The sequence below is a fragment of the Aythya marila genome (genome assembly GCF_965140915.1).
Source record: "Aythya marila genome assembly, chromosome: 1".
Classification (NCBI taxonomy): Eukaryota; Metazoa; Chordata; class Aves; order Anseriformes; family Anatidae; genus Aythya; species Aythya marila.
This window is the reverse complement of record NC_139042.1, coordinates 81,598,645-81,620,087: the sequence shown is the minus strand read 5'-3', so window position 1 is coordinate 81,620,087 and position 21,443 is coordinate 81,598,645. Positions and strand designations below refer to the sequence as shown.

The 21,443-nt window shown below is 35.0% G+C and overlaps 1 protein-coding gene across 2 annotated transcripts in view; it reads left to right on the top strand.

The window, feature by feature from the left end:
• RPS6KA3 (ribosomal protein S6 kinase A3) overlaps window positions 1–20,397 on the top strand; it is a 76,211-nt gene extending 55,814 nt beyond the window's left edge. Inside the window, exons 14-22 of one of the 2 annotated variants that reach the window (XM_082767195.1) lie at window positions 17–141; window positions 2,131–2,253; window positions 4,455–4,544; window positions 8,838–8,996; window positions 12,478–12,639; window positions 12,824–12,900; window positions 14,011–14,128; window positions 14,945–15,085; window positions 16,129–20,397. In XM_082767195.1, coding sequence (XP_082623321.1) covers window positions 17–141; window positions 2,131–2,253; window positions 4,455–4,544; window positions 8,838–8,996; window positions 12,478–12,639; window positions 12,824–12,900; window positions 14,011–14,128; window positions 14,945–15,085; window positions 16,129–16,251 — 1,118 coding nt within the window. In that variant the 3' untranslated portion in view covers window positions 16,252–20,397. Of the gene's footprint in view, window positions 1–16; window positions 142–2,127; window positions 2,254–4,454; window positions 4,545–8,837; window positions 8,997–12,477; window positions 12,640–12,823; window positions 12,901–14,010; window positions 14,129–14,944; window positions 15,086–16,128 lie in introns of both variants that reach the window. The other variant, XM_082767194.1, reaches the window with a different exon arrangement.
• The last annotated feature ends 1,046 nt before the right edge of the window (window positions 20,398–21,443 follow it).

Below are 21,443 nucleotides of genomic sequence, written 5' to 3'. Positions count from 1 at the left end.
ATGACATGTTTTTCAGATTCGCCTGGTATTCCACCTAGTGCTAATGCACATCAACTTTTTCGTGGATTTAGTTTTGTAGCTATTGCATCAGATGATGAAAGCCAATCAATGCAGACAGTTGGAGTGCATTCAATTGTCCAGGTGAGTACATCAAATTTAACAATAAAATAAACATATTAAAAAGTTAATAAAACAGTGTTACTGTCTCTTGGTGGAGGGGGTTTTACCTTCATCATAAAATGTCATGACAAAGTCATTATCAGCTTTTTATTCAGTAAAAGCAAGGATTGGATTATTTTTCTGAACAAGATTTCTAAAGGTGCAGGACCTATTTCGTTACTCAGCAGCTGTGAGTGTGAACGGTCTTCAACCCTTTAAATGAAAACATTCTAAACATTCTGTCATCTGAATTGTAATTGCTCTTTAATATCTAGCCATTATTATAAGCCAAAGGGGAATACAGACATCTTGATCGCTTTCCCCTACACCCCACAATATTGGTTCTGGCAGTGCAGGTAGGAAGCACTGTAACACAACTGTAAAGTCTCTCTGGATGTTATTAGACTGCTATGTATTTTAGAACTATGGTTATATTCAGTCTTTCCCAAGGTACTTTTTTATTTTAAGTGCTAATCTGTGACATTTGGTGGCTATTTTTGCATCGTGTAAGTCAGTGTTAAAGTACACACAAGCTTTGGCTTCCTACTGATATAGAATGGTTTCCCATATTAATTATTGTGAGGTTGTTAATTTTAATAACCTGAAGTGTCACTATTTTTATACATTCCATTACTTCTGATGCTGCTTATTTTTAAACAACAAAGCTTTGGTTAGGCACAATCCTGTGTGAGACAAGAAAGGGTGACTTCATGCTAGAATAGGGGAGAGGCATGCCTTGACTCCATATAAGACTGAGGTCATTTTAAAAGCGTGTTTCAGCAGTGGAGAGTTTGCAGTAAGCAGAACAAAAGTAGATGCATGTAAGGGGGGGGAAATGAAAGACCTCTGTAAAAATTCTATTTCCACCTCCTTTTTCTGCTTTTAATACCTGACTACTGAGGAAGACTAAGTCATGAAAACCAACTGGTAGTCTAAATTGTGGTGAAAACTTCTTAATGGTGTACAGGTAGGAATATAATAGTATACTGTATGATTAGATTTCCTTGTAGTTTCACTGCAAGGATGTTTTGTAAGTGTATGAGAAGTTTTTGTGTTTTTTTGTTTTTTTGTTTTTTTTTTTTGTTTAACAGTCTATGCATAACCAAAATAGCTTTTCTTTAGTCCACATACAGTGTCTCAAATAGTTGAAATATTCTTGCTTGTGCTCATTACCTGTTTCATTTGTGATAAACTGTTAAATTTCAAGAGTTCTTTAGAACAGAAGAGGATCTAAGAAGCTGTTTGATATAGTATACACATCAGAATAACTTCTAGTCCAGAAGTTCGGGTCTTGCTAACAGTTTCTGCAGGCTTCATTGTACTCCTTCTTTCCCACATAGTTCTGTGGATCAAATTCTTTCTCTTTGTATATGGGTTCCTTCTCTTGTAAAAGTCTTTCTCTGTTGTTCTTCCTTTGTGCCCCTCAACCACTTCCTCACTCTTATTTCCTCTTTTCTCTGCTGCAGGATACCCAGATGGTTTCCTGCAAATGCTTTGCATCCTTTGCACAAACTCCTTATACCAGATCGCCATTTCCTTCCGAGAGTGAAACACTTCTCCTTTATGCTCTTTGTTTCTGTGAAACAATTTGAGTGTTCCATGAAAATCCCAGTTAATCTAATCATATTGAATATAATCTGAAATTTCTAGCTGGCATTTGACACGTAAAGAAAACTTTAACATTCATCTACTTAGATAATAGAAACTATTTTTTATTACTAGCTGTAGTCCTCAGATCTTTTGTCTATGAGTTTCTATTTTTAAATTAATAAATCAGTAACCAGAAACATTATGTTGTAAATTTGGAAAATAGTGTGCATTATTTGTAATGTATCTAATATATAATTTATCACAGTAACCATCAGTTTAAAATTTGATGCAAATCAGTAGGAATTCAAAAACGTGTTACTGATATTTATATTTATACATATTTAGAATATTCATCAATTGATAATGTTATTTTGGTAGCAGTTGCACAGGAACAGCATTCAGTTTACCGATGGATATGAAGTAAAAGAAGATATTGGTGTTGGGTCTTACTCTATCTGCAAAAGATGTATTCATAAAGCTTCAAACATGGAATATGCTGTAAAGGTAACTATTTTGTTATAAAACACACTGACTGTTCTCAGGATTTAGAGTCATAGACGTAGTTATTGTAGATTTACTTACCATAAAGAACACAGAAAATTAATTTTCTTAATATCTAGAGATTTTAGATGCTAATGTGAATTATACTTATCAAGCAAATAGAATAATTACTGGCAGATTTTTGTATGGAATTGCTGTGGTTTTGTTATCTGTGTTGATTCGGGAGATGAAAAGCAATCTTCAGTCTTTGAAACACCTGTGTGTAATTACAATAAAAGTGATGGGAGTTGAATGACTACTTCTAGTAGAAAATGTACATTGAAAAAGCTTACATTTTGTTCCATCGCTTAAAAAGATATAATAGATTGCTTTTATTTAAACGTAATTTTATATGTTGTTTTGCTTCCAAAGTAGATTAATAAATTGCCAAATAGATACAAGTTCATGACACTGAATATAATAATATATAATAGTGGTGTATCTTCCAGAATAAACTTCATCTCTTTGCTTGCTGGTTTTTAATAAGGATTCTAATGTTATTTCGATGTTATTCTATCAGGCTTTATAACACTTCTTTGAAGGCATTGAATTCTTAATTGCTGAAATCCATGGAATTCACAGAAGTGCAATAAGAAATCTATTTTTATTGTCTTTCATCATAACACTGTGGAGCTGGATAGTTAACATACAGAAGTATAGGTTAGCAGACTTTAAAAATGGAAGGGAAAAAATATTTAAATCATAGACTCATAGAATGGTTTGGGTTGGAAAGGACATTAAAGACCACAAAATTCCAACGCCCATGCTGTGGGCAGGGACACTTCCCACTGGACCAGGTTGCTCAAAGCTCCATCCAGCCTGGCCTTGAACACCTGCAGGGATGGGGCATTCACAGCTTCTCTGGACAACCTGTGCCAGTGCCTCAGAGCACCCTCACAGTAAAGAACTTCTTCCTTATATTTAATCTAAATCTACCTTTTTAATTTAAAACTATTACTCCTTGTCCTACCACTACAATTCCTGGCAAAGAGTCCCTTCTCCAGCTTTCCTGCAGGCCCCCTTTAGGTGCTGGAAGGCTGCTATAAGGTCTCCCCAGAGCCTTCTACTCTTGTACTATGAAGCAGTTCTTTACTTGAATTGTTGAACAATTGACTACTCACATATGTAAAATGCAAAGATAAATTTAGCCTTTTTTTTTTTTTTTTTTTTTTTTTTTGCTGTATCCTTGTACACAGTTTGTCTACTGGAAAGTCTCCAAATTCAATTTGGTAGTCACATACTTGTCATTATCCTGGTTCTAGCCAGGAACAGATATGAGTTCTGTGCTTGCGATTTAGAGTAAGTTCTTGAAACTGGAAGAAAATTACTGACATAAATTCTCTAAGCTGTAACATTTATTTTATCTGTTGTCTCTGTGGCTTTTTTCCACTCAAGGGATCATGAAACAAAGAATTAAGTTATCAGTGTCCAGTATGTTAGTATGACACTGCTAGCAGAAGGGCTGTAGGATGTCAGGAGGAAGAAGGCATAAGATATTAGAGCAAATTATACATTTCAGAAGGAGGAAAAAGGAGAAGGACTTTTTATATGTTTACGAATAAGAATACTTTGTAAATAGGGCCAAATAATGTGGGTTGGTTTTTTTTGTTTGTTTGTTTGTTTTTTCGCACGTAGTACTTCTGAGCCTAATAGCAAGCATCCAGAGATCCAAATGAAGTTTCATGATAGAATGTTTGTCTGAATTAACTTTAGGCTTTCTTTCCTTCTTCCTATTTTTGATTCCCTTACTCTCCTTCTTTGTCTTTTGCTGCACTAAATAATTGTTTGAGATTAGCTTTGGGAAAGCTTTGGGAGTTCATTAGCATTGTCAAACCAGTATCTCAGGTCAGGAATTTCCTATTTTATTAAATGGTGGGTGACTGAAGTCTCATCCACTAAGCAGCCTTGCATAATTTATCACAGCCTGAGGGATCAGATCACTTACCCACCAAAATTGTATTCAGCTGAGAGATCTTTGCACCTTTTTCCAACTTTCTTCACTATGTCTCGCTATCCCAATTTAACTTGGTTTTGGTTATATTCCATACCCTTTGCCAATAATGATAAATTTTGCTGATGTGTTTCTGCTAATGAGCACACCGAAGTGTTGCACTACATAATATTCACAAAAAGAGTCATGTCTGCATGTCTATTTGCTCTTACAGATCATTGACAAGAGTAAAAGAGATCCAACAGAGGAGATTGAAATCCTTCTGCGCTATGGACAGCATCCAAATATTATTACTCTAAAAGATGTAAGTGATGTGTTAAAGACATCCCTTAGTACGTTACAATTGCATATTACTTTTTAATTGAGCAATGAAAAACTACATGCTTCAGATTTGTTATTGATTTTCAGTAATTAATAATAAAATGTTGTAATACCATTTGTTCAACAATATCCAATTTTTTTACTGAGTTGGCTCATTGTCATCTTTTAAAGATGCTCATATTTTTGTACAGTGTAGGCTTAAGCAGCCAAATAATTCATCATTGAAAAAAACTAGCACACAATTCATTTTAACATTGGCTGTACTTTTAAAGGCACAAGCAAGGTTTTTGATTGCTCATTTAGCTTTGAACCTACCTTTGTTTTCCTTAGTCAAAAGCAATTTTTTTGTTTTTACATAATAGTGTACTGAGTGTTTGAGGTTAGCATAAATACCCAAAGCAGTTTTCATGGACAGTAATGAGTAGCATTTAGTACTGGATAAAACCTCTTCGTATCACTTTTCTTTACGCAATATCTTTATCCAGTCGTTGTATGGAAGTTTGCATCTGGTTATTTTTTCCTATGTTGTGTTTCTGACCATGGAAACACTTCAACCACAAAACCCGAAGAATAACAAGTCAGGCGGTAGAGTTCTTTCATAATGAGCACTGGATTCTGATTATCTAACAGAAAGAGAACTGTATTTCTTTGATTAAAACATATGCTTAATTAATTTTTTACTCTGCAAGAAGGTATTCTGGTCCCTGAAAAAAACAAACATCAATCAAAACAGAGCTAGCCATTTCCAGGAAGCTGAACTGGAGGCAGATTCTCGGATATTTTGAAGTCCTTAAAACAGTAGCTTGTAAATACTGTGGAAATAAGTACTGGAGAATGCTCCCAAGAGTTTGTCTACAATAATTTCTCTGGTTTATTGTTACGTATTTTGACCCTTTCTTGGGACAACAAAATAAGTCACATACACAAAGTACCCAACCATGAAGCTTATACCTCATTGCATGTTGGGGATCACAAGTCAGGTATTCTATGATCACAATTACGGCCACGCTTTGTTCTGCTTCATGTGGTTGGACAATTATACAACCTGAGAGCAACCACGTTCACACAAACTGCATCACCATTCAGCTTGCTTTTAGTGCTGCGTGGTAGGTTTGTCTGTTAACTAAATTCGTAAGAAAGGTAGTTATTCAGGCAGGAAGAGAAACACAGGGAATTACAAGTACTTATCTGGTGAGTACTTGAGAATCCCAGGCAGCCTTGACTAGTTGCCTCTTATGCCAGATCATTCTCCTTTGTGATTAATTCTTCATAATTCTCAGTTATCTTCCAGTAGGAGACATCTTTCGTTCAACCAACAGTAATATACTAAGTGCAAAAGGTTACTATAAAAAAAAAAAACTCAAGTCCACAAAGGAGAAGAGAAATGACTGTAATTCTCACTTACTTTTACTTCAGAGCAATTCCACAGGCAAAGCTGGTGGAATTATGTCCAGTGCAAGGAAAGAGACATAGGAATCGTATGTATTATGAATTTGTATAATGTCCAGTACTGTATGAATTTAACATTATTTTAAGTTTTCGTTGAATTTAACGTTATTTTAAGTTTTCGTATAGATGCTTGGGGCAGATTGCTTGCATGTCCCATAATAATGTTTTCAGAGGAAAGAATAAGGAGGGGTAGGCCATTGGACCTCAAACTCATTGTGGAATACCACATGTTATGTAAATAAAATTTAATGTTGATTTAACTAAATTTTTCAATCAGTTCCACGTCAAAGTTTAATTACTTCTATTCTGAAATTTTAAAACAAATTTTCTGGCATTTAAGTGCATGTCTTGGAAATTACTGTTTTGCAAGAAATAATATTTTCTTCTTGTCTTCCAAAAAAAAAAAAAAAAGCAGTAATATTTGAATTCAACTTAAGATGGAATTTCTCACTTTTCCCTGACCTTTTTTTAATGGAATTTAATTGTAAGGTGTTTGGATTAAAACAATGGATATTCAGAACAGTGAATTCTTTCTGCAGTGCAGGATCCTCTAGGGTTTTTCCTTCCGATTGTTATCAGTGTTTTTTTTTCAGTTACACAGCACATAAACAAAAGGAGTTATACTGTGCTAAATCAAATGCTCTTATCCAATATCCTGCCTCTGATGGTGGTTAGTAGTGGATGCTTAGGAAACGGTGTAAGAACTGAGGAAGCACAGAGCCTCCAACAGTCCATTGCCTAGGAACTTCCTGTGCCAGACCATTATATGTATTTTCCCTTTTTTTTTGCCTAATACTGTTCTGTAACAGAACTTCTGGCCCATTTTTATTTAAAACATTGGCTGAATAATCTATTCAGAAGCTTTTTGGAATCCTGAATGCAGTATATCTAGTCCTCCTCTTTAAGTGCTTATTTATGACTAAAAAAAAAAACAAAAAAAAAAACAAACAACAACAAAAACCACCTCCAAATATTGTATGTGAAACCTTATCTCACTTTATGAAAACGGTGTTCTCTCTCTCCATTGTATTGTTTTCTTCAGTTGCCTACATCTTTTGGTTTTCACTCTAGTTTCTTACAGACTGATCTTTGGGGTGTCCCTGGAATTCATTCTAAAAACTGACAGTGCATTTATGATCTCAGCATAATGCAGTGCACCTGATGGTGAAGGAAACTTCAAGAGTATTTATTTGGTACAAACAGCTTCCTGGAATTAAGTTGATTAGAGAGATCAGGGCAAGGAGAAAGATTGAGGGCTGTTTTGGTGGTGTGTTTTTGTTTTGCTTTCCTCCAAGCAAAGCAGGGCCAGCAAGGGTTAGCAAATGTTGGAGCCAAATGCAGATTTGCTCAAATGTTCCCCTGCAGGAGTGAGATGTGCGTGCTTCACAGCGTCAAATGAAATAACTTGTTTCCTCATGCTATACTGGGATTAGAGGCAGCATTTAAATATATATACATATATTTAAAAAATATTTAAAAAAAAATAAAAAAGGCAAGCTAAAACACCATTTTACTGTTTAGAATTATATAATCCTACTTTTTAAACCTGTGTAATATTTCAAATCTTAAACACATTCAGATGATTAGTCATTTATATGTAATGGGGGGCAAATTGCTGTTAAAGAAGAACTTAAAAACCTGTCATGTTGTTGTCATCTTAAGATCATAAGCTTGTGAAAGCCTGCAGACTTATCTAATGCTCTTCCTCTTTTTTGTAGTTGGTGAGAAAATAATCCTTTTAGTAAAGAGAACAAAAACTTATAAGCTTAGAAAATTTGAATTTTCAGACTGAAACCAAACTGTAGTTATTAGAAGTGCTTAGTAGCATGTATTTGCCAGATAATTTGACAGAGGATTTGGAATAAAAGCTTGCTTAATTTAGCTGTTATCTATTCCTAAATCTATTTTGCTACAACTTGAATAATTGTTTCTACTTAAACACAAGCTAGTGTTTATTTCTTGATACTTCTTGATATTTCTTGACACATTACAGAAGAGAACAATTCCAACATCACCATGAAAAATAGATTGAAATAACAACAAGGAACAGAGTATGAAAGGTTTCTATACAGTAAAAAACAATTTCTGAGTTAAGTCAAAACTCCAAGAAAGTGAAATTAAATGTTTAAAATGTGTTTTGCTATAGTTTAGTCTGTAGTGCCCTCTGGTGGTACTGTAAATAACCTCTCAACTATTGTTACCCGAGAAGATGAAAGCTATGTACAAATATTTTACATAACTAAAAGCGTGTGTGTATTCATTTTAGACTTTGGTGTAGGCTTTATGTGAAGGACTAGGTATAAATTGTGTGTTTTTAAATAACAGTTTTGTATACATTGACTTCATTGTACACAGATTACTTGAGGTCAATGTTTTTCTGACTGGTTGGTTGGAATGGTCTCCGTTCATATTTGCAATTTAGTGTAATAATTGCTTCTAGAATTGGCTCTAGTTTTGCTTAATTAGATTAATTTCCATTTATTTTTCTGATTTTTCCCATGTCTGGTTTAATGTTTCAGTTATTAAATATGTATGCAGCTATTTGAGGACAACTACGTGTTACTCAACCTTTTTTGTCCTAAAACTTTTACGTGCCAATACTTTTGAGTTACTTCATTACTGTAGCACCTTTCTGTAGATTGTTTTGTGCTTATTTCTGAAGATGAACGATGTGTGAATACTGCGTGGGGTAAGAAATATGAGAAAAGTAATTGAAGTGGCTTATCTAAGGAAAAAGTTTGTGGACATTCCTGCACTATCTCTGTGCATTTCACAGAAACAGAAGCAGCATTTTTGAAGTTTACATCTCTATGTACTTTTTTTGCAGGTGTATGATGATGGAAAATATGTGTATGTAGTAACAGAACTTATGAAAGGAGGAGAGCTGCTGGATAAAATTCTTAGGCAAAAATTTTTCTCAGAACGAGAAGCTAGTGCTGTTCTGTTCACAATAACAAAAACAGTTGAATACCTCCATGCTCAAGGGGTAAGTTTTCACCTCAGAGAAAATGCTTAAAGATGCAAATGTTCTTCTCTTTCAGAAATAGAAACCCAATTTCTTACATGTTCTTCTTCACAGTAATTAAGTAATTTCTGGTAAATTATTACATTTCAATAGAAAAGTCTTGTTACAATTATAACATTCATCATCAGTCATGTACATGTCCAGGTAGCAGTGATGGCACAATGGTTTCTCTTGTCCTTCATACACTCTCTGAGCAGTTCTGTGGAATATGCAGATAATGACTAATAGAATATGAGAGGAAGTAAGCCAAGAAGTGGTGCTGGGGCCAGCATTGTTGCTTAGTGATGGGATCTACTGTAGTCCCAACCTCATGCTGTTACAGACTTTGAACATCTATTATTTTCCACCTGTTATTCTTGAAATTTCTTCCCCTTCTTGTTTCTGAAGTTTGACTTGTAACTCCTGCACCATAGCATCAGGAAGTTGTAGTAAACTGTTAAGAAAAAGAAAATTAATGTTTCAAGATATTAATCTGGAGACAGAGGAAGTAGTTCAGAGAGAGAAGGCAAGTGTGGTAATTGCACGGCAAGAATGGCAAGCTTTGTTGCATTTTTAAGTAAATGAGAAAAGTAGGACAGAAAAGGCAGAAAGCAAGGGTGCAAGGAAAAAGACAAGTTAATAACACCTATTTTTATTATTATCCAAGAAAAGAAGCTTCAGAATGAGTAGTATTCACATTATTTTAAGAAACACAGGATACTTCAGCGCACTTTTCTGTGAGCTCTTATTTCAGAAAACCTGTGATCAGAATTATCTGGTGTATCTTACTGTGTGATTCATCACTTCATTCAAGCACTTGCTTATGAGTAGTTTTTTGATCCTGTATGTGCTTAGAATCTTTGGCCAGCAGCACCTGAGACATGAATAAACCTTAACTTCTGTACAGAAACAAATAATAACTTGATTCCTTTTGACCACGTGGCCACAAAAGCCCAGTGTCTTCGTGTTGAATAGGGGTGTTGGGAATTTTAAGTAGAGGGTTGGGAGGTTTTTTTCATTTATGTTTAATATTGGTATTTGTAAATACTGGCATTTTAACTTTCATTGTACTACATGCTCTTTGAAACTTATGGAAACTTTGTCTGCTTATCATAAGTACACTTCAACATGAAAGATTGTCAGATAGCTAAATAGTAGTCTATTCAGTAGTCTATCTAATTCTCGCCTGGAAAAGTCCAATCACATTTTTTTTGGACACCAGAGGAGCTCACTTAACTATGGTGTTAGTAATCTGATTTGACAGGTTCTGGATGTGTGCTGTCTCTGCAGCCCTTCCCAAAAGACATTCCTCATGGACATGCAGAGGATACTTTTGAGCTGAAAACATAGCTAAGCAAGGAAGGAAATCCTCCTCTTCAGGTTAAGCAATACTTCTAACTCTTACCCAAACCATTTTAAATGTGTTAAGGGCTTGCATAAAACAACAAAGGGCTAGCACAATAGACATCACAAAAAGCACAAACAGGAAGTATCATGTGATCTGGAGTATGCTGGTAATGATTGACACTGATAATCAAAAACATGATACTAAGAAATAAAGAACTGAAATGTCCTGCATATTGTTTTTGCTGTCTACTGTTGCTGTAAAATAGTGTTATTTCTGGGCAAAATGTCAATATAATCTAAACAATCTGACATTTTTAAAATTCACCCTTGGGAAAGCAGAATTGTACAAGAAGGTATGTTATTCTAACAAAAAAAAAAAAAAAAAAAAAGTTTCCTTAATAATATTTAGGGTTTCGATTTGAACTAGACTGTTAACACTTACTCTTCCTTGCACTTAATTGTTTCCCGTTCTTCCCCCCAAGAAAAATGAAACTTGGACTCCTTCTAGAAGCAGTCTGACAAACCCACAGATCTTTGTACTTCCTTTCAACCCTGTTTAGCATATATTAAAAAAAAAAAAAAAAAAAAAAAAAAAGCACAACTAGATTAAAACTGTTTTTTTTCCTGCCTCTTGGAACACTGAGGGATATTTCACTCATTAGACAAAAACAGATTCTAAGGTTCAGAAAATGAGGGCTACCAGGAGTCATTTCTTTCATAAACTGGGATCTCAAGCCAGGGTTTTTCACTTAGCATCTGCCACCTCTGATTCTTTAAGATAGCTTTTGTTTTTCAGCTTCAAAGACACATTTGTAATTTTAGGTATTTTATTAAGTCTGGGAATTGCAAATTTCATGTGCTAAAAAAAAAAGTCTCTAGTAAGTAGGCTCAATTGTAAGTGGCTTTACAATTTGCAGACCCTCTGCATTCTTTTACTTCTTGGTCTTATTTTCCTGAAACATAGCTTCTGATTCTGCATATCACTTTTAGAAACTTTGGGATATCTTCTCATTCTAATGTAATTACATCCTTAGAATGTTCCACTACAATCTTTTTGAAGAATAAAAGAGCTTTCTATTTAAATTTAACCATGAAAAGTTGTGTTTAATATTAATCAAATACATTGGACAATCAGGAAGATTAAGGCCTTCATAGTAGGTTCACTTAAATTCCTGATAGAAGATGTTCAAATCCAATATACTGTCTAGAGCCATATATACTCTTTTCTTTACAGAGAGCAATGCATCTTGAGACTTCTAAGATAATTTGTCTTGTGCAGAAAATAGGTGTAACAGGTCATCTGATTTCAAAGATTGTCCTTACACTTTACAGGTTTTATTAAGGAGTATTGCAACATAGCTTCAGAGAAGATAAGATTCTGCTATAACTTTGGCAGCTTTTATAGTTTTTTTTTTTTTTTATCAAGTGTTTTACATCTCAAATGCATGCAGAACAACCATAGGGGAACCAGTATAGGCTTTTATGAAATGTTAGTCCATTTGAAAATTATATCTGTATTTTTTGACAGAGCTGTATTAAAAACTCTCCTTAATGTTTGGCTATAAATGTTTGCACTGAGGTTAATTTAATTTATCAGAATTGAATACAGAGAGTTATTCCTCTCTGTATATGTTATTCCTCTCTGCAATAACTGGTGTGTGGTTATGTGACACAGGGGCTCAGCATCAGCTAAGGACATCCATGATTGCAAAAGGTATTGATAGCCAGAGGTTCTGATCTAAAGAGTCTCATATACCTATAGATATAGAGACTCCTAGGTATATGAGACTCTTTAGATCATATGTATATGTATAGATATGTATATTTAACATATAGGTACATGTTAAAATGCAAATACATGTATTTGCCCCTTAGAACAAAACATCTTGGTTTGTGGTTTTGCTGGGGTTTGTTGGTGGTGGGGTGGAGTTTTCACATTAGAATTGCACTACTCTGGATACCACTGAGTGTCAGAATGCTACAGTTGATGTCAGACACTAGAAATCTGACAGTGATTACTGATGAGTTTGAAATTAAATAGCAGAATAGATGATTACAATAGAAACTGCTTTCCCCTCTTAAGTTTATTGTATTTTGTGGTTTGTTTTTTTTCCAGGTTGTTCATAGAGACCTGAAACCTAGCAATATTCTTTATGTTGATGAATCTGGAAATCCAGAGTCAATTCGAATTTGTGATTTTGGCTTTGCAAAACAACTACGAGCAGAAAATGGTCTTCTGATGACTCCATGTTATACAGCAAATTTCGTTGCACCAGAGGTAAATACCAGGATAACTAATGCCTCGATTTCTTTGATGGGATTTTTTTTTGCTAGTTAGGTGTTTGTTTCATTCTTGTATAACAAGTGAAATCACTTCAAGAACATTAAACATCTAAGAGCTTAATGTTGTTATTGCATAATCTAAGCATTTTTTTGCAGAAAAAAATATTTGTCTCCCTCAGGTTTTAAAGAGGCAAGGCTATGACGCTGCATGTGACATATGGAGCCTTGGTGTTCTGCTTTATACTATGCTTACTGGGTAAGAGTTTGTGTTTTTTGTTTGTTGGCTTGCTTTACTTTAGAATAGCAAGCAAAAAGAAAATAAGCATGTAAACAAAAAGAAATACATGTATAAGCCCACTATTGAAGGTGTTTGTCAGGAGAGTAGGACACAGATCATTCTCAACTTCAACTGCAGTGGAAGTTAAATATGTTTTGCCTTTAACAGAATCCAAATTTGCAGGAACTGATATGAAAAATTCTCAGTTCCTCATGTCACATCTACTTCAGGTGTTTAATTTCTGCTTTTTGTGATTTAGGAGTAAGAGCTGGTTGTTTATGTGAAAATTAGCTGAATAAGCAGCATATATTTTGAAGGAAATATGTTGCAAATATAATTGCAGTGCTTTGAAGCATGATTGTGGGCAAAACTCAGCTGTTGAATAGTTTGAAGTGATGCAATTATGATATAATAAATGCTATAGAAATGTTTGTATGCAACAGACATGATGTATGTAAAAGATGACAAATAACTAATTCAACAAGTTCAAAACTAGCTCCACAAGTTCAAAAGATAGCTGCCATTGCACCTGCTAGATAAATTCTTTTTATGCTGGATTGTTGTTGTTTTGTTTTTTTTTTTTTTAGCAGCGTTGCAGTATTTTCAAATAATGATAATGTTACTAACTCTTAAAGGAAGTGTTGAATATGTTTGTTTTTAAATATACATATAATTCTTTTTTGTTTTGGATGTTCTGATAGCAGCGTGAATGCTTATAGCAAAGCAAGTAAAATTGCTACACCTTTGTATCAAAACAGTATTCTTTTTCAGATACACTATGAAGTCTTCACATTTCATTGTATAATAGCTTTATTACTTCACTAAGATATGAAGGTTTAAGGACTACTTTATGTAATTCAGGAACCACCAATAGTTAGGTTTCTTAGAACCAGTAAAGAAAGAATACATATGGTAAGAACAGTCAGTGTCATGCATTTTCATACCTCTTAAGAATACATGCTCTTCCAGCTATTTAGCTATCTGTTGCCTTTAATTATGTTGAACTTGTTGAATATTGTAATAATTTATAGTAACAGTTGAGGTCCAGATTATGGAAGTAATTAACATTGAAATTGTTTGTTTAAATAGCTACACTCCTTTTGCAAATGGTCCTGATGATACCCCAGAGGAGATTTTGGCCCGAATAGGTAGTGGGAAGTTCTCTCTCAGCGGTGGTTATTGGAATACTGTATCAGATACAGCAAAGGCAAGTATATTTGCTTATTCCTTTGGGGGATGAGAAATAGATTTCAATATAATGTGTTGCTAATAATGTATATATCATATCATACATGATTTGATACATTTCATCCGTTATTATTGTTACTTCAAAATACTGAGCTGATCCCTTATATATTAACAAGTTTTTAAGATCCTTTTGTGTTTCAACAGTCACTTGCATGTAGGAAGAAAATTAGGGCTGCTTTATACTATAGTTGTTAACAATTGTCTTAGAAATAGATCATGTTTTATCAGCATTTCACATAGGTGTGCAACCATCTGTGTCACAAAATGCTGTAATGATACTTCATGTGGAAGAATGACATTCAAAAAAATCATTCAGAAAATCTAAATCAGGAGACTAAAAATATTAGAATGTGCCCCACTGATTCAGGCTAGAAACATATTTCACATTTTTCTGTTTGGGTGAGTTCTTCAGAGTTACACAAGACAGTTCATTTCATACTCTTCCGTTAGGATTTGAGTAGTTTATTTGTTGAAGTACTAGAATTCAATCTTCAACATGCAGAGCTGAAAGATTGTTAGACAATGGGAAGATAAGCAAGGGGAAGGATTATCTATTTTCTCAGTTGTTTATTTCTCAGTTGTGTTGCCTAATGTCCATTCAGTTGCATAACTAAAAGATGTAGTGTTAGGTACTGCTCAGCAGCTTTTTAGCTGCTTCAAATGGATGTTATGAACCTACATTTATACTACTAAAATTTTCAATTTTGAACTGTAGTAAGTTTTAAAGCTGAAGTTTTACTGTTACTTGCATTGACTCCTTGTGTATTATTGACAGGATCTTGTTTCAAAAATGCTTCATGTTGACCCACATCAAAGACTGACTGCAGCCCAAGTTCTTAGCCATCCCTGGATAGTTCACTGTGACCAGTTGCCTCAATACCAGCTGAACAGGCAGGATGCTCCACATTTAGTGAAGGCAAGCAGATATTTGTTCATTTTTTTCTGTTTAGCCATAATAACTCTAAAGAAAATAATTAAAAATTTAAAGACATACATGTAAAGTTACTGTAGATTGTGTTTTTTCTAAATACTGTTTAAAAGTTACAATTGTTGATTTAAGTTGCTTTAAGCAATAAAGTGATCTTGTTATATACAAAATAGGATTTCATAAGAGCACATTTGCTGTCCATAAATACATGTATAATATGTTTTAAAAAGACTCATTTTCTGAGGTTCGAAAGTTATTGTACTTTTAAGGAAGTTAAACTTACCAGTATGAAACTGAAGTTAAAAAAAAAAAATCAAATTTCTAAGTGGAAATGTCAGGTGACTATAGGGGAGATGAAAAATAGTTGAGCTAATTTTAAAGTGTTTTGGTTTTTTTTAAGTCAACTTTTTCAAAATTCTACTCCTGTGTATTCCACACTACCCCATCAGTTTTGTGTGGAAAAAAAACAACAACAACTGTCATGCAACTTTAAAGGGATCTGAAAAATATAATTAACATTCTGTTTGAGTCAGTTACTAGAAATTTCTAGCATCCAAAAACAAGTAGAAAGTGGAGCAAGTTTTGATCCCATGGCTTACAATGTTGTGTTTTTAAAAGTGTAAGAAAACTTATGTGCTGAATAATGTTGGTGATTTTTAAATATTTTGTTGAAAATGGAAAAGGTTACGGAAGTTATAAGCAGAGATGGCCCACCAAGTATTTCACAAAGTATGGAGAGAGAACTTGATTTTGCAGTATTTCTTATACCTTCTATTTTTTGTTGTTTTTTTCTTAATCAGGATAAAATCACTTCAGATTGATCTGAAAATTATTTGTTATATGTGAGTTTTGTAGTGTAATACTGCTGTTATTTGAGTAACGCAGTGGTGTGTTTCTGTTTCGTAGGTGAAAATAGACTGAAAGTTAAAACTTGTTCAGAATGTCTAATACTTAATGTTGTGTTATCTATAATAAATGCATCACTCACAATGCAATCTTCTCATTTTTCCCCCTTGGCATTCTCACAACAGGGTGCAATGGCAGCGACTTATTCTGCTTTGAATCGTAATCAGTCACCGGTTTTGGAGCCAGTTGGCCGTTCTACTCTTGCTCAGAGGAGAGGTATAAAAAAAATTACCTCAACAGCCCTGTGAAGTGACCTCACCCAGATATTTGGTACCATGGTATAAGATGATAGCACAAATCATGGCGACAGGTAGCACATATCTGACAGATACCTGCAAGCACACTCTGTCCCAGCTGGTACCTATAATGCTGCTGCTCCTGCTGCTGCTACTGCTTTCATCTATTCTCGCTTTAAAAACTGTTGATGGCAAGTTACTGATCTTACTGGAGCTTCAAATGGAGTGACAAGTGGAAACACGATGAAAATGATCATGTTCACAATTGAATAAACCAGAAGAATTACAAATGTCACCTCTGTCAAAAATACACTGAATAAAGCACTCTGCACCACATAGCATTATTTTTTATAAGGAATATTTTTTGTCCCCTAACATATTCTTTGTTACAGGTAGAGACGGACAGTTTATGTTAAGCACTTAGCTTAAATGATCTGTTTATATTAGCACTATATACTTTGTGCCATCCAACATTTTGTATGTTTTTGTAAACAGTTCATGAGCAGCACATTTCTGTGCTGTTTTCTTTAATGTATACATGCCTTGTTTTACTTAGATATTATTAACCATTTTGACAATTAAGTCTGATTAAACAGTTCACCTGGATTAATCAGCATTGTTGGACAGCTCTAAAAGAAGCCTGACTGTTAAACAGCTATTGAATGTAATACTATGAATATGTATTTCTCCTTGCCTATGTTTTTTCTACATTTCCATGTTTTTGACACTGCATGTCATGTTATAAAAACCAGGATGCTGTTTATAGTATTCAAAATTTAAACAGTGGATCTCTTGCCATACTATATATACAATAGATAATATAACCCAGAGAAAAGATAACTTGCTCCATATCTCACTATGTGTTCTGTTCCTCCTCTCCTCCCTTTTATTTTGCCCCATCTAATCTCTGGACTCAGGAATCATTACTAAATACTTTCGGATAGAGGACATTTCTATATTGTTTATTCTTATAATCCATTGTTAATATTTTAGCTCTATTCTGTGACTTTTTTGTTTAAGCTGCAGAGGATTTGTTCAGTGAATGTTGGTATTATAGAAGAAAGGCAGCATTGAAGAGAAAGCAAAACAATGTCCACTAATAAGCCCGGAAAAAGCAGGTTTAAACTGCATTCACTGTAGTTGGAAAACTGATGGATCCAATGTTCTGCCAGTTAACTTCTCATAATTTTAAGTGACAGCCTAAACAAAACACAGAGAATCATGCTGATCTGTCTGGGATTGGAAAAGGTCGTTGTAATTTACCATGAAAAATAGTATTTTTCCAGGTTGGGTAAAGCAAAACTGTTCAGAAATGAGTGTTCTCACTTTTCCACAGCTGAAAGCAAATTTGTAATAGGGGTGGAAGACTTGTTTTTAAATACTAATGCTAACTTTTAATGCTCTGTTCTCCTCGTATCTTCAGTAGTTAAAGACATGTCTTGATAGCTGGTCTTGAAAGCTCAATTGCCCAAATGAGAAGGCACGCTGGAATGTGTCTGAACTGGGATGAGTACCCAACTCCACCAAAATACTGTGCTACGTCAGCTTGATCCAGATATGAAAATGGTTGTTAGGACCTCCAGCTTTAAAAAACGTAGGTCCAGGTGAACATCTCTATGTGAACCAATACAATTGAAAAAGTAAAAGCTGTGATTTTACATGAGAAGGTGTTTTCTTGAATAGTAGTATAACATTTCTTTTATAGTGATTAATTTGCTGCTTTCCCTGAAATCATCAGAGGGGAAATCATCTTCACAACACCACAGATTTGCTTTATGTGAATGTGAGAATGTTCCTTCTGACACAAGTTTTCCCAAGTTCTTTGGGAAAACTCCCTTTGTTAAACTTGCAAAGGATCCCATTTCATTTCCCTTCTTAAAAATCTGTTAAATATTTAATCCATGATGATAATTTGTCCCAGTGCTGATCTCATTTATTTGGCAAAGCTGCTAGAAAATCAGGCTCCCTAAATCCAGATCTAGTACTTCATCAATACCCCAAAGATGTATTTTTTTTATTTATATTTTTTGCTTTTACATGCATGGTGTTCTTCATATATTGCCTTTAATGGCTAAGGAATTGGTTTAGGAGCAAAGATACTTAATGACCATCAATCTCAGAAACTTAAACACACAGTTCTTCAGGGCAATTAGCAGTTTTCCCTTACATGGTGCTCTAGCATTGAAGTTTACTTCAGCTGTACAGGTGCATCTACCCTTCGTTCAAGAAACATCTTTAACTAGTAGCAGAAAAAGGCCATCTTGACTTTTTGTTGTTGTTTGACAGTGTCTGCAGTTTCAGAGGTATTAAAAAAAAAAAAAAAAAACTTCACTTTTCAGAAAATGTATTTTCAGTTCTATGAGTGACTGTAAGTCAGACTTACCAAATCCTAGAAATCATGCCTTCTGGAATTGTTTTTAAAAGTGTTAATCTGAATATTGTCATATCTAGTCAATAAACAAGATGTAAAAGTGATACTGTTGAAGTAAAGGAATGGCAGTACTTGCTAATGTGTTGGTAATAGTATTCCAGTTCAGGAAGGAGTTTCTCCCATGTTCTCAATGTGCATAGATAGCTGGCACAGAACAGATTGAAAGGAAGTATTAAGATGCTTCTCTATTGGCAATTATCCATGTTAAAATAATATAAAAATCTCATTAGTTCAGCCATTTTTTGTAGCTCTCATGCTCACTGGTCATGAGTCAAATAGCCAAGCAATGTCAACTCCTGCATTTTAGGTTATCTACATTCTCAAGTAAGCTGATAATTTAGTCTAGATTTGACAGATATTGCTACTGTTTTGTATGTAGTGACACAGGATGAACATTTAGATGTCAGTAAAACAGGACGGTTTAGTGTATGATGATGAAGTATCAGATGTGTTGAAGTCTAGATCCACTATTTTTTTCAAAGTTGCTTTCTAAACAAAGTTAGAAATGGCCCATCTATGCAGGTAGTACATTTTACAGGCTAGACTTGCTTCTATACCTTTCCTCCATTTTTGGATCTATGTTCACAACTTTCACATTTACTTTTGGTTTTCTAGCTGCAGTTTGTTAAAAGCTGTAAAGAAATCCACATAATGCTTCTTTGAATCCTAGCACCTTTCTATTAGAATGTACGGGTGAGACACTGTTAGATTCCCTGCTGGACTGCTGCTTGGTACAACGCATAGCAGGATACCAAGTTCTGGAGGATTTAAAAAAAAATAAAATAATAAAAATAGAAATGCAGGTGAATTTCCTATATGTAGCCCATCATCTATTTTTAGTGTGAAATTACTGTACTTGAGAGCATGAGAGAACAGCGGGGGAGAGAGTAGTTGCAATATTCATTTAATGCCATCTGTATCTAGTAAGGGCAAAGTTCTTCATTCAATGTTGCAGTAATTATGAATAAAACTTATAGGGAATTTTTCAAGGGAATATTTAAAACCTTTTTTCTAAAGAGTCTAGGGCATAAGAAAATAGATTTGCGTGTCCGGGTTTTTTTTTTCTTTTGTTTTTCTTTTGTAAATGTGGTGTACCAACTAAAGCTGTGCTTTTTTATTACTGGAAGGAAAGGATTCAATGTATGCTGGTCCTCAGTAAGCAGCAGTGGTTAATGGATGAATTTTCACTTATGAAAATGATGTAAATTAGCTTTATCTTGATACTCTTGACCTAATCAAAGGGAAGGTGTACTTATGAGGGATGTAATTATTTTGCAACCTAGATGGGGGGGAGTCTACTTAAAAACATTTTTAAAAAATGACAAAATCACAGATAAAATATTTTTCTACAATTCTATACAATCATACTTTATACTAGTTTTCTCAGCATGGCACGTGAGTGAGTCTAAGGTACTATTCCAGGAAGTCAGTGGTATTGTACCTTATTCTAGACCATTACAATAGCATCTGATAGATGCTTGGCACTGCTGTCATAGATTTGAAATGCTAGTTAAAAAAAATGTACTGAATACTTTAAATGATTGTTTTATTCAGAGTTTGATCTAGGAAATGTTCCAATCATGCTATTACTGTGTAATCAGAACTGTTCCAGATATAACTATGAACAGTTCTGGAGAGATAATGTTGCTTGTACTCCTGTCTAATGGCAGGTTTTGTAGTCTTCAAAAGAAATTGAAATTTCTACTATGAATAAACTTTCAAACATATTACAAGTTGCTTTCTTGGATAGTCATTTGTTCTGCCCAGTTATAAATCCGTTGTGTGTGCCCATCACTAACACTAGACTACATTTGCAGCATACTGGGGTGGTTTTACTCAGGTGGGCAGCTAAGCTTTACACAGCCACACTCTCACTCCCCCTTCTCAAAGGGGAAGGGGGAGAAAATACAACACAAAGGGGTCAAGGTTTCAGATAAGGATGTTTAAATAAAGGGTAAGGGGAGAGGAAAAACAAACAAAAAAGCAATGGCCCCGCAGAAGCACAGAGAGAGAAAAGCAGTAACACTATACTTGCCACCAATGAGTGATGCTTGACCACGTCCTTGAAGCAGGACTGCAACACATGTAGCTATTGTTCAGGAGGACGGAAGTTTTCACAATGAGAGCCTACCATTCCCTTCTTCTTCCTTTTCCCACCTTTTATTACTGAGTGTGACACCACATGGCACGGTTGGGTTTGATTGGGTTAGGTCAGCTGCCCTGGTGATGTCGCTTGGTCTCTCTTGTGGGTGATAAGGGATATGTGATACACCCACTCAATGCCATGCCTCTTAGTCCAGGAGGTGTCAAGATTATTTTGGAAATGACTCCAGTTGTCAGACTCAATTCTCTCTGGTGTACCATGACGCCAAAGCACTTGCCTTTCCAGGCCCAAAAAGTGTTTCGAGCCGTGGCATGCTTTACAGGCAATGTTTCCAGCCACCCAGTAGTTGCTTCTACCATGGTGAGTATGTACCGTTTGCCTTGGAGGGTACGTGGGAGTGCTCCGATATAGTCAATTTGACAGGCCTCACCATATTGAAACCCTAGCCATCTCCCCCTGTTCCAGGGAGACCTTACCTTCGTGGCTCTCTTGATTGCAGCACAGGTCTCACACTCATGGGTAACCTGTGTGATGGCCTCAGGGGTCAGGTCCCCGCCTCGATCACGAGCCCATCTGTATGTGGCATCCCTCCCCAGATGTCCTGATGTTTCATGGGCCCATCGAGCGACAAACAGCTCACCCTTACGTGCCCAGTCCAGGTCCACCTGA